General features: G+C 45.6%; 1 protein-coding gene across 1 annotated transcript; it reads right to left on the bottom strand.

Moving 5' to 3' along the window:
- Positions 1 to 223: 223 nt before the first annotated feature.
- On the bottom strand, positions 224 to 1,198 carry LOC136628895 (olfactory receptor 4E2-like). Its single transcript, XM_066604987.1, has one exon. The coding sequence runs from the start codon at positions 1,196 to 1,198 to the stop codon at positions 224 to 226; it is 975 nt and encodes a 324-aa protein (XP_066461084.1).
- Between the last annotated feature and the right edge of the window lie 16,044 nt (positions 1,199 to 17,242).

Below are 17,242 nucleotides of genomic sequence, written 5' to 3'. Positions count from 1 at the left end.
GCGTTCCATTCAGTCTTCTTCTCACTGTGGAGGGTGCAGTAAGCCCACAGTAAGGAGCATGGGGAAACCAAAACTCCTGTTCTTAGGAGGGAACTTAGGAGTAAGACCTCCCCGTGGATAGGGGATAGGGAGAAATTCTGGTACAACACTTTTAAGATATTCATGAAGTCAAACTTTAAAAAAATATTATACCTTTTTCTTAGAATTACCACGAATGTACATATTATTGATGATCTTTATCGCTGATGTGTATCTTTGTTGTACAATGTGGAAAGATTTTGCTTCTGGAAAAATTTATGACAGCATTTTTGACCTCCTGGTTTCGTAATGTGTAGATAATTGGGTTTAATAAAGGAGTCAACACCGTGTAGAGGATAGATATCAACTTATCTGATGGATAATTGACAGGTGGTCTTAAATAAATAAATACACTTGGTCCAAAAAAGAATGTAACAACCAAGATATGAGAACCACAGGTGGAAAAGGCCTTGCGCCTCCCTTCTGATGAATGGATCTTTAAGATTGTTGTAATGATGCCAAGATAGGAAAACAATAAAATGACAAAGCAAGTAAGGGAAATCATTCCACTGTTGGCAATGATAAACATATCTATAAAGTACGTGTCAGCACAGGCGAGCACTGCGAGTGGATGAACATCACAGAAGAAGTGATTGATTTTGTTAGGACCACAAAATGGGAGTTGATATGTGAGAAAAGCTTGAGTGAATGAGTGTATAAAACCTGCAAACCAGCTAAATGTCACCAGCCAGAAGCAAAACCTGTGATTCATGACTGCGTGATAGCGTAGTGGATTGCAAATGGCCACATAACGATCGTATGCCATGACGGTAAGTAGGAAGCACTCAGTGCCACCAAATAAATGAAGGAAGAAGAGCTGAGATATGCATTGGTTAAATGAGATTGTCTTTTTGCGTGAAAGTATATTAGTAAGTAGCCTGGGTATGGTGACCGAAGAGTAGCACATGTCCAAAAAGGACAAGTTACTAAGGAAGAAGTACATTGGGGAACGTAGATGTGAGTCTACATGGACTGCAGCTATAATGGCCAGGTTCCCTGATAAAGTCATTAAATACAAAACCAGGAAAAAAACTGAGAAAATTACGTGTAATTCATGCGAGCTGGAGAGACCACTAAGTGTAAACTCCTTCACTGAACTTTGATTCCTAAAGACCATCATGTGTTCCTCTGATGCCTGTTTTTAACAGAATACGACAATGCTTTATAAAATAAACACAACTGCAGGTAAATAAGATTTAGGACTCAGAGGCACATAGCCTTATTATTGTTTCTTACAATCTCTATACACAGCCACAAAATATTACCTAGAATCCGTCTGAATCCTATTTGATGAATGTCATAGTTAGACTGCACGGTGTCTTTGAACAATATTCCTCATCTAATATTTATATTATTTTTTCTGGTGCATTTGCAAAAAGAAAGCCCCCTGGAACCCATTAAGAGATGTAGAAATAACTTCTTCAATTCTAATTATTATAATTACTAATACAAACCTTTGACTTGACTTACGAAATGTAAATAAAATTTGTCTCTTATTGGGTAGATGAAGTATGTAATTGACTATGACACCATTGGAACAGTGAGTAGAATTTAATAGAAATTAATACTGTATGTGGAATTGTACCCCATGAATCCTTCTCCTTCATTCTCTCCTGCTGCAGTGCAGAAACTGTGGGTATTAGTCTAGTATGTCTCCACCGGGCTCACCTACAAGTCACGCCCCAAGCTGGCAAAAGCTCCCGATTGGCCAGAGACATACTACACTAGTACCACTCAGTACTAGTAGGCGGTTCCCAGCTTCGGCATGACTACAGTCAGGAATCTCCCGGATACTCCTCCCGAGTGGTGCTAGCTACTGGGCTGACACTCAGCTCCAGCATTACTACAGCCAGGAAGCTCCCTCCAAACACACCTCCCAACCGACCGGTGCTTGACTGGAAGGCTGACACTCCGGCACTGGTTGGGATGCAGAGGGGGAACACTTAGCTCCAGCATTACTGTATCCAGGAAGCTCCCTCCAGACACTCCTTCTGACCGGTGTTGGTTCGGGGGGCTGACACTCCGGAACAAGTCGAGATTCAGAGGGCTGACACTTAGCTCCAGCATTACTGCAGCCAGGAAGCTCCCTTTGGACACTCCTCCTGCCCAGAGGGCTGACACTCCAGCACCAGTTGGGATTTGGAGGGCTGACACTCCGGCACCCGTCAGGGTAAGGAGGATGGCTGGGAGCCACCTACTAGTACTGAGTGGTACTAGTGTAGTATGTCTCCAGCCAATCAAGAGCTTTTACCAGCTTGGGGCGTGACATGGGCATTACCTGTAGGTGAGCCTGGCCAAACCATACTTCCGGTGGAGATATACTACACTTATACCGAAACTGTGAACAGGAATAGATTTTCATGCTAACCAATTTGCGTTTTCCTGCTCCTATAAACTGGATCAACACACGCAAAGAAAAAACTTAGATGACACAGTATTTCTTAACATTGTGGCAAATGAAGAACATATACCACTGTGTGGCTAAGCAGTGGTCATATGATATGTTAGAGTCTTTCACTAAAGTAATACGTTGGGGATTACCCATATGTAGAAATGAAGGGAGCAAAAACTTTTCTTCTCAGCCTTTGAAACAACCATGATTGACACAGTACTTGACATGATTAACCAGCAACTTAATTATTTTATGCTAAGTACAAAAGTAAGTGACCCCTTATGTAATGTAACTTCCCGCTGTCGTACAAACATGAAATTTGGCACAACTATTCTTTAGCTCCTGAATAAGAAAAGTAATGGAGTCGTAATGCCAAGTACAAAAGTAAGTGACCCCATATGTAATGTATCTAATTTAATTCTCCAACTTCCCGGTGTTGTACAAACTTGAATTTGGCACAACAATTCTTTAGGTCCTAAATAGGAAAAGTTAAGGGGTTGCAACATGATTATACAATGCTAAATGCAAAAGTAAGTGACCCCCTATGTAATGCACCTAATCTAATTCTCTAACTTCTTGGTGTCATACAAATTAAAAATCTGGCACAATCATTCTTAAGGTCCTAAATAGGAAAAGTAAAGGGTTCACAACTTGATTAATCAATGCTAAATGCAAAAGCAAGTGACCCCCTATGTAATGTACATAATCTAATGCTCTAACTTCCCGGTGTCATGAAAACTTGAAATTTAGCACGACCATTCTTTTGGTTCTACATAGAAAAATTAAAGGGGTCACAATTTGATTATTCAATTCTAAATGCAAAAGTAAGTGACCCCCTATGTTATGTAACTTCCCAGTTTCGTACTAACGTGAAATTTGGCACAAGCATTCTTTAGGTCCTAAATGGGAAAAGTAAAGGGTTTGCAACTTGACTATTCAATTCTAATTGCAAAAGTAGGTGACCCCCTATGTTATGTACCTAATCTAAAGCTCTAACTTTCCGGTGTTATATATTATACAAACATGAAATTTGGTATGAACGTTCTTTAAATCCTAAATAGAAAAAGTAAAGGGGTTGAAACTTGATTATTCAATTCTAAGTGCAAAAGTAAGTGGCCTCCTATATAATGCATTTAATAACACACAACTGTACCGCACAATCGTAAGATTTGACATGAGCATTCTTAAGATGGTTATTAGAAAAGGTAAAGGGGTCGCAATTTCAAAATTCAATTCTAAGCCTGAAAAACTGTAAAAATCTGCGATACATGAGATAGTTCTTTACTCAGAAACTATAAATCCTAGGGAAAGGATTTGAGGAGACCCTACCTCACCACTATGTGTATATAATTAGGAAACTCTACCTTCCCTCTATGTGTATGTACTAAGCAGAATCTAATGATCCTCTATGTGCATATACTGAAAGACTGTAAATCACATAAAAAGCAGCCATGGACTGTAGGGATGGAGCATTCCTTCAAGGCTAAGAAGGGGATGTGACCCCCAGTCTGGGGCTAAATTTGCATAAAAAGTGGCGTTACCTTTAAGGGTAAAAAGTGAGGAGAGTGGGAGGGGTGGCACATTCTGCAGAGGGACATCGGTACATGCAGCCTGAGGAGAATCTAATGCTCCTCTATGTGTATACATATTTTATTCCTCGGTTCCTCTGAAGTAATCACGACTTCACAAAATTTTCAGTGCAAACAACACGTAAAAACCTATACCAAGTTAACTCTGTTTAATGCGGGTATATCAGCTAGTTATGAAATATATGTGCACAGTATCCCCCCCCCCCCCCATTTTTATTTAAGGTTTTGCTTTTCTTTGTTTCTATGTTCTTTACTTGCTGTTTGAAATATATTTATATATTTTTTAATATCAACCAACCATTAAAAATTGACTTTTCCTGTGATCTTTGTGGAACGGATTTATTCAAAGTCAATCGTTGACACCATTACTTCATATTAGCTTGGACCTAAAGGGGGTGTCTTTTGGACTTTTCCTTAACTCCCTCTACCCCTCGTCCCTTTCCTCCAAAGAAAGTGTGTTTCTTTGGGGATCCTGCCAATTATTGGTTCGTATTTTTGGGGATAGACCTCTTGAGTCCAAGAGATTTTTTTCATTTACTTGTTTTTTATGTTTGTCCGAGACCCTGGTATCTCAGAATACTCCTTGAATCTGCTATCCTCCTTTGGATGTCTCCCATAACATTTGCATTATGTTGCACAACTAGAGCCAAGGCATAGTGGTCAACCATTTCAGGTTGTGCCATACACACCAGGTGAGTCCATCTCATTTATCCATTGAGACATTAACACCATTTATAAAGGGGCTGATTATTTATATTCTTAAACTCTTGATATTATAGCACTGATGCCAGTAGAACAGGTGGTGAGGATGCAGCCTCTCATTGGCTGCTGCGTTTACCTGATTTCCCGTGACTTCCCCATTGTGAGCTGCAGCACTGGATCTCAGCGGCCACAGAGAGGTAAAATATGTCTATTTATTTTTTTCACACAGGGGGTCTTATTCAAAAGGGATTGTCCAGAAAGCAGAGAACCCCTTTAATATGTTGCATGCAAAAAATTTAACCTCAAACTTGTTCTGCTAGTGAAAATTGAGAAAAGATTAACCTACAAAATACACGTTTGAAGTGACATCAATGTCCTCCAAATATACCAACCTGCTCTTGACTCCACATCATACATTCTTCATATTTTGGAGCAGATTTACTATTATGTCTTACATGCTTTGCACTAGATTTGCTCTGTGTTTTTAGACAATTCTGGACAAGTTTTCTGACTTCTCTGAAAAGCAGCATAGCTGTGGGAAGAGGGTTGTAGTCTAAAGTGTATTTAAAAATTGTGCCAAAATTTTGGTGAAATGTTTTTGCATAAATTAGGCCAACTAATAAGTAGTATGAGCTTAGGCCAAATAGTCTTAAAATTCTAGAGATTTACTATCTAGTATAAGTCGTTGTGATGACTTGTCTAATTTTTACTAAACGTGCCCCAGTGTATATTTATCATTAGGTATTTTTCAAAATGTCAATTACTTCAAGGCCATTAACATCTCCATAGAGTTTCTTGTAGAGTGCAATGAATAAAGCACTACTTCAGAAGAGGAATACCAAAAGATGCAAACTCTCAGGATCAATCTCTTGCACATTTACAGGAAATCTCTGTTCAGTTCATAATGATGGAAAAATATTTGTTATTGTCATGTAATTATCTTGATATAGATAAGGGGGCTGTCAATTTCATCCAAACACACTCTGTCTAACTGAAAATGAAAGTGTTTTTATTAGAGATGAGCGAACGTACTCGTCCGAGCTTGATACTCGTTCGAGTATTAGCGTGTTCGAGATGCTCGTTACTCGTAACGAGTACCACGCGATGTTCGGGTTACTTTCACTTTCATCTCTGAGACGTTAGCGCACTTTTCTGGCCAATTGAAATACAGGGAAGGCATTACAACTTCCCCCTGCGACGTTCAAGCCCTATACCACCCCCCTGCAGTGAGTGGCTGGGGAGATCAGGTGTCACCCGAGTATAAAAATCGGCCCCTCCCGCGGCTCGCCTCAGATGCGTTGTGACAGAGATCAGGGACAGTGGTATCGTGTTGGAGCTGCTGTAGGGAGAGTGTTAGGAGTTAGTGTAGGCTTCAAGAACCCCAACGGTCCTTCTTAGGGCCACATCTAACTGTGTGCAGTAGTGTGGAGGCTGCTTTTAGCAGTGTTGCACATTTTTTTTTTTTGGTATATCGGCCGTGCAGAGCATTGCGCCCTGCAGTAATAGTCCAGGGACAGAAGTGTAGAGGCAGGGAGAGCGTTAGGAGTTATTGTAGGCTTCAAGAACCCCAACGGTCCTTCTTAGGGCCACATCTAACCGTGTGCAGTACTGTAAAGGCTGCTTTTAGCAGTGTTGCACATTTTTTTTTTTGGTATATCGGCCGTGCAGAGCATTGCGCCCTGCAGTAATAGTCCAGGGACAGAATTGTGTAGGCAGGGCCAGAAGACATATATTATAGATTGAATATACGCAGTGGTCCTTTTCCAAAAAATATTGGAAAAAAATCTATTTGGCCTGCCTGTCACTGTGCTCAGTGTTCTGGGTCCGTGTCTGCTGGGGGTAGTAGTTGTCCAAATAAATACGCAGCCAGCTAAGTGTTACAGCAGGCTTGCGCCAAATTATTTCCTGGCTCTGAAATCACCGCTCTGTTGCAGTTAATAACAGTGCAACACTGCAGTTCCGTGACACACTGCAGGGACAGAATTGTGTAGGCAGGGCCAGAAGACATATATTATAGATTGAATATAAGCAGTGGTCCTTTTCCAAAAAATATTGGAAAAAAATCTATTTGGCCTGCCTGTCACTGTGCTCAGTGTTCTGGGTCCATGTCTGCTGGGGGTAGTAGTTCTACAAAAAAAATACGCAGCCAGCTAAGTGTTACAGCAGGCTTGCGCCAAATTATTTCCTGGCTCTGAAATCACCGCTCTGTTGCAGTTAATAAGAGTGCAACACTGCAGTTCCGTGACACACTGCAGGGACAGAATTGTGTAGGCAGGGCCAGAAGACATATATTATAGATTGAATATACGCAGTGGTCCTTTCCCAAAAAATATTGGAAAAACATCTATTTGGCCTGCCTGTCACTGTGCTCAGTGTTCTGGGTCCGTGTCTGCTGGGGGTAGTAGTTCTCCAAATAAATACGCAGCCAGCTAAGTGTTACAGCAGGCTTGCGCCAAATTATTTCCTGGCTCTGAAATCACCGCTCTGTTGCAGTTAATAACAGTGCAACACTGCAGTTCCGTGACACACTGCAGGGACAGAATTGTGTAGGCAGGGCCAGAAGACATATATTATAGATTGAATATACGCAGTGGTCCTTTTCCAAAAAATATTGGAAAAAAATCTATTTGGCCTGCCTGTCACTGTGCTCAGTGTTCTGGGTCCGTGTCTGCTGGGGGTAGTAGTTCTCCAAATAAATACGCAGCCAGCTAAGTGTTACAGCAGGCTTGCGCCAAATTATTTCCTGGCTCTGAAATCACCGCTCTGTTGCAGTTAATAACAGTGCAACAATGCAGTTCTGTGACACACTGCAGGGACAGAATTGTGTAGGCAGGGCCAGAAGACATATATTATAGATTGAATATAAGCAGTGGTCCTTTTCCAAAAAATATTGGAAAAAAATCTATTTGGCCTGCCTGTCACTGTGCTCAGTGTTCTGGGTCCATGTCTGCTGGGGGTAGTAGTTCTACAAAAAAAATACGCAGCCAGCTAAGTGTTACAGCAGGCTTGCGCCAAATTATTTCCTGGCTCTGAAATCACCGCTCTGTTGCAGTTAATAAGAGTGCAACACTGCAGTTCCGTGACACACTGCAGGGACAGAATTGTGTAGGCAGGGCCAGAAGACATATATTATAGATTGAATATACGCAGTGGTCCTTTCCCAAAAAATATTGGAAAAACATCTATTTGGCCTGCCTGTCACTGTGCTCAGTGTTCTGGGTCCGTGTCTGCTGGGGGTAGTAGTTCTCCAAATAAATACGCAGCCAGCTAAGTGTTACAGCAGGCTTGCGCCAAATTATTTCCTGGCTCTGAAATCACCGCTCTGTTGCAGTTAATAACAGTGCAACACTGCAGTTCCGTGACACACTGCAGGGACAGAATTGTGTAGGCAGGGCCAGAAGACATATATTATAGATTGAATATACGCAGTGGTCCTTTTCCAAAAAATATTGGAAAAAAATCTATTTGGCCTGCCTGTCACTGTGCTCAGTGTTCTGGGTCCGTGTCTGCTGGGGGTAGTAGTTCTCCAAATAAATACGCAGCCAGCTAAGTGTTACAGCAGGCTTGCGCCAAATTATTTCCTGGCTCTGAAATCACCGCTCTGTTGCAGTTAATAACAGTGCAACAATGCAGTTCTTTTACACACTGCAGGGACAGAATTGTGTAGGCAGGGCCAGAAGACATATATTATAGATTGAATATAAGCAGTGGTCCTTTTCCAAAAAATATTGGAAAAAAATCTATTTGACCTGCCTGTCACTGTGCTCAGTGTTCTGGGTCCGTGTCTGCTGGGGGTAGTAGTTGTCCAAATAAATACGCAGCCAGCTAAGTGTTACAGCAGGCTTGCGCCAAATTATTTCCTGGCTCTGAAATCACCGCTCTGTTGCAGTTAATAACAGTGCAACAATGCAGTTCTGTGACACACTGCAGGGACAGAATTGTGTAGGCAGGGCCAGAAGACATATATTATAGATTGAATATAAGCAGTGGTCCTTTTCCAAAAAATATTGGAAAAAAATCTATTTGGCCTGCCTGTCACTGTGCTCAGTGTTCTGGGTCCATGTCTGCTGGGGGTAGTAGTTCTACAAAAAAAATACGCAGCCAGCTAAGTGTTACAGCAGGCTTGCGCCAAATTATTTCCTGGCTCTGAAATCACCGCTCTGTTGCAGTTAATAAGAGTGCAACACTGCAGTTCCGTGACACACTGCAGGGACAGAATTGTGTAGGCAGGGCCAGAAGACATATATTATAGATTGAATATACGCAGTGGTCCTTTCCCAAAAAATATTGGAAAAACATCTATTTGGCCTGCCTGTCACTGTGCTCAGTGTTCTGGGTCCGTGTCTGCTGGGGGTAGTAGTTCTCCAAATAAATACGCAGCCAGCTAAGTGTTACAGCAGGCTTGCGCCAAATTATTTCCTGGCTCTGAAATCACCGCTCTGTTGCAGTTAATAACAGTGCAACACTGCAGTTCCGTGACACACTGCAGGGACAGAATTGTGTAGGCAGGGCCAGAAGACATATATTATAGATTGAATATACGCAGTGGTCCTTTTCCAAAAAATATTGGAAAAAAATCTATTTGGCCTGCCTGTCACTGTGCTCAGTGTTCTGGGTCCGTGTCTGCTGGGGGTAGTAGTTCTCCAAATAAATACGCAGCCAGCTAAGTGTTACAGCAGGCTTGCGCCAAATTATTTCCTGGCTCTGAAATCACCGCTCTGTTGCAGTTAATAACAGTGCAACAATGCAGTTCTGTGACACACTGCAGGGACAGAATTGTGTAGGCAGGGCCAGAAGACATATATTATAGATTGAATATAAGCAGTGGTCCTTTTCCAAAAAATATTGGAAAAAAATCTATTTGGCCTGCCTGTCACTGTGCTCAGTGTTCTGGGTCCATGTCTGCTGGGGGTAGTAGTTCTACAAAAAAAATACGCAGCCAGCTAAGTGTTACAGCAGGCTTGCGCCAAATTATTTCCTGGCTCTGAAATCACCGCTCTGTTGCAGTTAATAAGAGTGCAACACTGCAGTTCCGTGACACACTGCAGGGACAGAATTGTGTAGGCAGGGCCAGAAGACATATATTATAGATTGAATATACGCAGTGGTCCTTTCCCAAAAAATATTGGAAAAACATCTATTTGGCCTGCCTGTCACTGTGCTCAGTGTTCTGGGTCCGTGTCTGCTGGGGGTAGTAGTTCTCCAAATAAATACGCAGCCAGCTAAGTGTTACAGCAGGCTTGCGCCAAATTATTTCCTGGCGTTCCGTAAGCGAACTCAGCCTCCAACCACAGGCCAATAAGCGGCACATTTAATTACACCATTGTGTTTCTGCATTCCTGGTAATACAGCATGCTGAGGGGTAGGGGTAGGCCTAGAGGACGTGGGCGCGGCCGAGGACGCGGAGGCCCTAGTCCAGGTGTGGGCACAGGCCGAGCTCCTGATCCAGGTGTATCGCAGCCGACTGCTGTGGTATTAGGAGAGAGTCACGTTTCTGGCGTCCCCACATTCATAGCACATTTAATGGGTCCACGCGGTAGACCTTTATTAGAAAATGAGCAGTGTGAGCAGGTCCTGTCGTGGATGGCAGAAAGTGCTTCCAGCAACCTATCGTCCACCCACAGTTCTGCGCCGTCCACTGCTGCAACTCAGAATCCTCTGGCTGCTGCTCCTCCTTCCTCCCAGCCTCCTCACTCCATGAAAATGAGACATTCTGAGGAGCGGGCAGACTCCCAGGAACTGTTCTCGGGCCCCTGCTCAGATTGGGCAGCAGTGGTTCCTCTCCCACCAGAGGAGTTTATCGTGACTAATGCCCAACCATTGGAAAGTTCCCGGGGTCCGGGGGATGAGGCTGGGGACTTCCGGCAACTGTCTCAAGACCTTTCAGTGGGTGAGGAGGCCGATGACGATGAGACACAGTTGTCTATCAGTGAGGTAGTAGTAAGGGCATTAAGTCCGAGGGAGGAGCGCACCGAGGATTCTGAGGAAGAGCAACAGGACGATGAGGTGACTGACCCCACCTGGTTTGCTACGCCTACTGAGGACAGGTCTTCAGAGGGGGAGGCAAGGGCAGCAGCAGGGCAGGTTGCAAGAGGCAGTGCGGTGGCCAGGGGTAGAGGCAGGGCCAGACCGAATAATCCACCAACTGTTTCCCAAAGCGCCCCCTCGCGCCATGCCACCCTGCAGAGGCCGAGGTGCTCAAAGGTCTGGCAGTTTTTCACTGAGAGTGCAGACTACCGACGAACAGTGGTGTGCAACCTTTGTCGCGCCACGATCAGCCGGAGAGCCACCACCAGCAGCCTCACCACCACCAGCATGCGCAGGCATATGATGGCCAAGCACCCCACAAGGTGGGACGAAGGCTGTTCACCGCCTCCGGTTTGCACTGCTGCCTCTCCCCCTGTGCCCCAACCTGCCACTGAGATCCAACCCCCCTCTCAGGGCACAGGCACTACCATCTCCGGGCCTGCACCCACACCCTCACCTCCGCTGTCCTCGGCCCCATCCACCAATGTCTCTCAGCGCAACGTCCAGCCGTCGCTAGCGCAAGTGTTTGAGCGCAAGCGCAAGTACGCCGCCACGCACCCGCACGCTCAAGCGTTAAACGTGCACGTAGCCAAATTTATCAGCCTGGAGATGCTGCCGTATAGGGTTGTGGAAACGGAGTCCTTCAAAAGTATGATGGCGGGGGCGGCCCCACGCTACTCAGTTCCCAGTTGCCACTATTTTTCCCGATGTGCCGTCCCAGCCCTGCACGACCACGTCTCCCGCAACATTGTACGTGCCCTCACCAACGCGGTTACTGCCAAGGTCCACTTAACAAAGGACACGTGGACAAGCACAGGCGGGCAGGGCCACTATATCTCCCTGACGGCACATTGGGTGAATTTAGTGGAGGCTGGGACAGAGTCAGAGCCTGGGACCGCTCAGGTCCTTCCCACCCCCAGAATTGCGGGCCCCAGCTCGGTGGTGGTATCTGCGGCGGTGTATGCTTCCTCCACTAAAGCACCCTCCTCCTCCTCCTCCTCCAACGCAACCTCTGTCTCGCAATCAAGATGTGTCAGCAGCAGCAGCACGACGCCAGCAGTCGGTGTTGCGCGGCGTGGCAGCACAGCGGTGGGCAAGCGTCAGCAGGCCGTGCTGAAACTACTCAGCTTAGGAGATAAGAGGCACACGGCCCACGAACTGCTGCAGGGTCTGACAGAGCAGACCGACCGCTGGCTTGCGCCGCTGAGCCTCCAACCGGGCATGGTCGTGTGTGACAACGGCCGTAACCTGGTGGCGGCTCTGCAGCTCGGCAGCCTCACGCACGTGCCATGCCTGGCCCACGTCTTTAATTTGATGGTTCAGCGCTTTCTGAAAAGCTACCCACGCTTGTCAGACCTGCTGGGAAAGGTGCGCCGGCTCTGCGCACATTTCCGCAAGTCCCACACGGACGCTGCCACCCTGCGCACCCTGCAACATCGGTTTAATCTGCCAGTGCACCGACTGCTGTGCGACGTGCCCACACAGTGGAACTCTACGCTCCACATGTTGGCCAGGCTCTATGAGCAGCGTAGAGCTATAGTGGAATACCAACTCCAACATGGGCGGCGCAGTGGGAGTCAGCCTCCTCAATTATTTTCAGAAGAGTGGGCCTGGTTGGCAGACATCTGCCAGGTCCTTGAAAAGTTTGAGGAGTCTACCCAGGTGGAGAGCGGCAATGCTGCAATCATTAGCATCACCATTCCTCTGCTATGCCTCTTGAGAAGTTCCCTGCAAAGCATAAAGGCAGACGCTTTGCGGCCGGAAAAAGAGCCGGGGGAAGACAGTATGTCGCTGGATAGTCAGAGCACCCTCCTGTCTATATCTCAGCGCAGTGAGGAGGAGGAGGAGGATGATGAGGAGGAGGGGGAAGAGACAGCTTGGCCCACTGCTGAGGGTACACATGCTGCTGGCCTGTCATCCTTTCAGCGTGTATGGCCTGAGGAGGAGGAGGAGGAGGATCCTGAAAGTGATCTTCCTAGTGAGGACAGTCATGTGTTGCGTACAGGTACCCTGGCACACATGGCTGACTTCATGTTAGGATGCCTTTCTCGTGACCCTCGCGTTACACGCATTCTGGCCACTACGGATTACTGGGTGTACACACTGCTCGACCCACGGTATAAGGAGAACCTTTCCACTCTCATTCCCGAAGAGGAAAGGGGTTCGAGAGTGTTGCTATACCACAGGACCCTGGCGGACAAACTGATGGTAAAATTCCCATCCGACAGCGCTAGTGGACGATGGCGCAGTTCCGAGGGCCAGGTAGCAGGGGAGGCGCGGAGATCAGGCAGCATGTACAGCACAGGCAGGGCAACACTATTTAAGGCCCTTGACTGCTTTATGGCTCCCCAGCAAGACTGTGTCACCGCTCCCCAGTCACGGCTGGGTCGGCGGGAGCACTGTAAAAGGATGGTGAGGGAGTACGTAGCCGAACGCACGACCGTCCTCCGTGACGCCTCTGCCCCCTACAACTACTGGGTGTCGAAGCTGGACACGTGGCCTGAACTCGCGCTGTATGCCCTGGAGGTGCTTGCTTGTCCTGCGGCTAGCGTCTTGTCAGAGAGGGTGTTTAGTGCGGCTGGGTGAATCATCACAGATAAGCGTACCCGCCTGTCAACCGACAGTGCCGACAGGCTTACACTCATCAAGATGAACAAAGCCTGGATTTCCCCAGACTTCTCTTCTCCACCAGCGGACAGCACCGATACATAAAGCAATACGTAGGCTGCACCTGCGGATGGAAGCATCGTTCTGTATCCCCATCAAAAACGGGGACCTTTTCGCTTCATCAATCTGTGTATAATATTTCTCATCCTCCTCCTGCTCCTCCTCCTGAAACCTCACATAATCACGCCGAATGGGCAATTTTTCTTAGGCCCACAAGGCTCAGTCATATAATTTTTCTAAACAATTTTTATACGTTTCAATGCTCATTAAAGCGTTGAAACTTTCACCTCAACCAATTTTTATTTTAACTGGGCTGCCTCCTGGCCTAGTTACCAATTAAGCCACATTAACCAAAGCGATTAATGGGTTTCACCTGCCCTCTTGGTTGAGCATGGGCAATTTTTCTGAGGTACATTAGTACTGTTGGTACACCAATTTTTGGGGGCCCTCGCCTACAGTGTAATCAAATTAATTTTTAGCCCACCTGCATTACAGCTGACGTTACATCAGCTGTGTTGGGCAATGCAATGGGATATTTTTATGTACCGCCGGTGGGTTCCAGGGAGCAACCCATGCTGTGGGTCCACAGGGAGTTGTAAATGCATCTGTGTCCACAGTCTGACTGGGGCATGCAGTGTGGACCGAAGCCCACCTGCATTAAACATGACATTATTACCTCAGCTGTGATGGGCAATGCAATGGGATATTTTTGTGTACCGCCGGTGGGTTCCAGGGAGCCACCCATGCTGTGGGTGCACACGGAATTCCCATTGCGGAGTTGTACCTGCCTGTGACTATTTATAAGAAAACGTGGTCTGACTGGGGCATGCAGACACCTTGACAGAATGAATAGTGTGTGGCACATAGGTTCCCCATTGCTATGCCGACGTGTGCAGCTCCAGATGGAGGTGGCACAGGATTGGATTTCTCATTGCTTCTGTACAGCATTGTGGGCTATCGCCCCGCCCCTTTTAAAGAGGGTCGCTGCCTTGCCGTGGCAACCCTCTGCAGTGTGTGCCTGCTTTTCCTGTGGCAGACGCACTTATAAATAGACATGAGGGTGGCGTGTCATGAGGGCATCTGAAGGCTGGGCAGGGACAGTTTGGTGTGCGCTATGGACACTGGGTCGTGGGGGGGAGGGGATTTGGCAGCATGTAACCCAGGAGAAGTGGCAGTGGAGTGTCATGCAGGCAGTGATTGTGCTTTGTTGGAGGTAGTGTGGTGCTTAGCTAAGGTATGCATTGCCAATGAGGGCTTTTCAGATGTAAAAGTTGTTGGGGGGGGGGCCCACTCTTGCTGCTATTGTGGCTTAATAGTGGGACCTGTGAACTTGAGATGCAGCCCAACATGTAGCCCCTCGCCTGCCCTATCCGTTTCTGTGTCGTTCCCATCACTTTCTTGAATTGCCTCGATTTTCACAAATGAAAACCTTAGCGAGCATCGGCGATATACAAAAATGCTCGAGTCGCCCATTGACTTCAATGGGGTTCGTTACTCGAAACGAACCCTCGAGCATCGCGAAAAGTTCGTCTCGAGTAACGAGCACCCGAGCATTTTGGTGCTCACTCATCTCTAGTTTTTATTCTAGACTTTCATAGCATATACACAGAATATGCCATGAAAGTTTGATAAATGCAAATTCCAGCTCAGGGACCCATATCTACTGCATCTCTAGTTCTGCCCCAATTTCCCTAACTTAGCTTAATGCAGTAACTAGAGGGGTTGCTACTTAGAGAAACAGCTGATCAGGCATGGCTGAGCTGCTTCCATAATTCCCATAGAAGTCAATGGGAGTTAAGCAAACAGCATATCACAATGAGCTACACTGTATTCCATGGCCCCTTTCCTTTGAAGTTTCATTGTATGAATACAGGACGGTTGCCACCAAGATGGCCGACAGGCACCACCATAATGCCAAAAAGTTTTTCTCTACCAATCTAAGTGTTGTATAAAGTTTCTTGCTTGCATGTCTTTTTGTTCAGAAGAAATTCTGGGCATCCCTGACATTAGAATCACCCTGTATATATATTCAATATAACACAATATATTTACATGTTTGTAAAGGGTACCCTTCAATATGCAGCTGTAATATGACCATTGTATGAGGCCTTAGAGCTTAATATTCCTTGTAAATAGCCCACATGAGCTCACTGACTTAAATCTTCAATTTAATCTATTGAGTGTATGGTCTGGTTAAAGCCAATTCGCCTTACTTAAACACCAAAACACAGTGACATTTTTTGTGCAATAACCTTGCAAAAGTGTATGGAGCAGGCACAAACTAGCACCCATAATGTACTGTACAATTTTGTCATAGGGTTTTTACGGTGTTAGACCTTGGCCCAAGTATTTGGAAGACTATTTTGGAAGTCCACTTGTTATCAAAGAATAAAATTAGGTGCTCTCCCCGGAATTGGCACTGCTGTCCATGTTCCCCGGATCGGTGAGAGAAGCCAAGGTGAGCCTCCTTAGATTTTTTTGGTATAGCAACCAGGAGAATTATCCCAAGACTATGGCGTACTGCAACTGCCCGGACCCAGGTGATGTGGGTAGAGGAACTACATACGCTCATGCATTTTGATGTGCCGGGAGCAGAGGAATTAGACGCCTGGGAGGGGAACTACCACACATAAAAGGGTCTGGTTGGATTGCAGGTCCTCATTTGGACTTGGGAGATGGATAGAGTCAGGAACCGTATGAGGTGATGGGACCCCATTTGGGGGAGTAGACCCTGTCAAGGAGTATATCCTTCCTTCACATCCCTCACCCCCTTTACCCCCCTTTTTGCTGAACCTTTCCTTCTGTCCCTGTTTTTTAGGTTGCTTCTCAGTCAATATAAATCTCAAAGTTTGAGATAATAGAGAAAATATCAGAGAACACTCCTACAATACAGATATCTCAGAAAGTTAGGCAGGAGATATTGTCCGACTGCTGATTTTCAGGCAGTGTAACATATTTCCTGATAGACTGATTTGCTTGAGCTGTGCCCCCTCCCCCCCCCCCCTCTTCTCTGCCGTCACCACCACCTGCATGTTGATTACAGGTGGAATACTACGCCAAACTGCGGCCTTTCCCCAACATACCCTTTTCCCCTTGTTGCTTGATACCATGTATATTGGAAAATGTTTAATAAAAATCATTTGAACCTAAAGAATAAAATGAGAGCTATGATCTACTGATCCTTTTAGTTTTTGTCTGTGTTTGTTTTTTTACTGCCTACTTGAAGGAAATACACCTAAGTAATAAGCAGCTATACACATCTATTGCCCTGATCAATCTCAACTTCAATAGTCAAAAAGAAAGAGCATATTCCTCTTTGAAGTCAAATTAATATATTTGCTGTCCAATGCAGTAAGAAGAAGGTCTGGCACATTTGGATACACAGTCCTTATGGGAAATTATTTCCTTTGGTCAGATACAACTTTCCACATAAAACAATGACAAACAATCCCAGGATAAGAAACAAAATGATTTCATGTTCTACTCTCATTTATATTTGCCAAATTTAATTCTCGTAGCCTCTGGAATATCAGAGGGTGAGGAGGAGGAGGGGGGGGGGGGGGGATCAGAGAGACAAGAACCAAGCATTCCAAAAGAAACAAGCTTCTTAACTATTTGTAAGACCAGCATATAGCATAGATTTAAAACTTATTAAATCATGATGGGTGATTTTAATCACACAGTATCCTTTTTTCTACTTTTTCCTCTTAGATTAATTTCCTCAATCTTATCCCAGGACAATAAAATCATGCTCATTCACAGTGTCAAGAATAACAATTTTGTAAGA

This window comes from Eleutherodactylus coqui, chromosome 5 (assembly GCF_035609145.1).
Source record: "Eleutherodactylus coqui strain aEleCoq1 chromosome 5, aEleCoq1.hap1, whole genome shotgun sequence".
Lineage (NCBI taxonomy): Eukaryota > Metazoa > Chordata > Amphibia > Anura > Eleutherodactylidae > Eleutherodactylus > Eleutherodactylus coqui.
Note: the sequence above shows the minus strand (reverse complement) of the source record. Positions and strands in the feature narration are given on the sequence as shown.

What these genes read in the sequence shown, in the direction of transcription:
- LOC136628895 (XM_066604987.1), bottom strand. Translation starts at nt 1,198, where the DNA reads ATGATGGTCTTTAGGAATCAAAGTTCAGTGAAGGAGTTTACACTTAGT.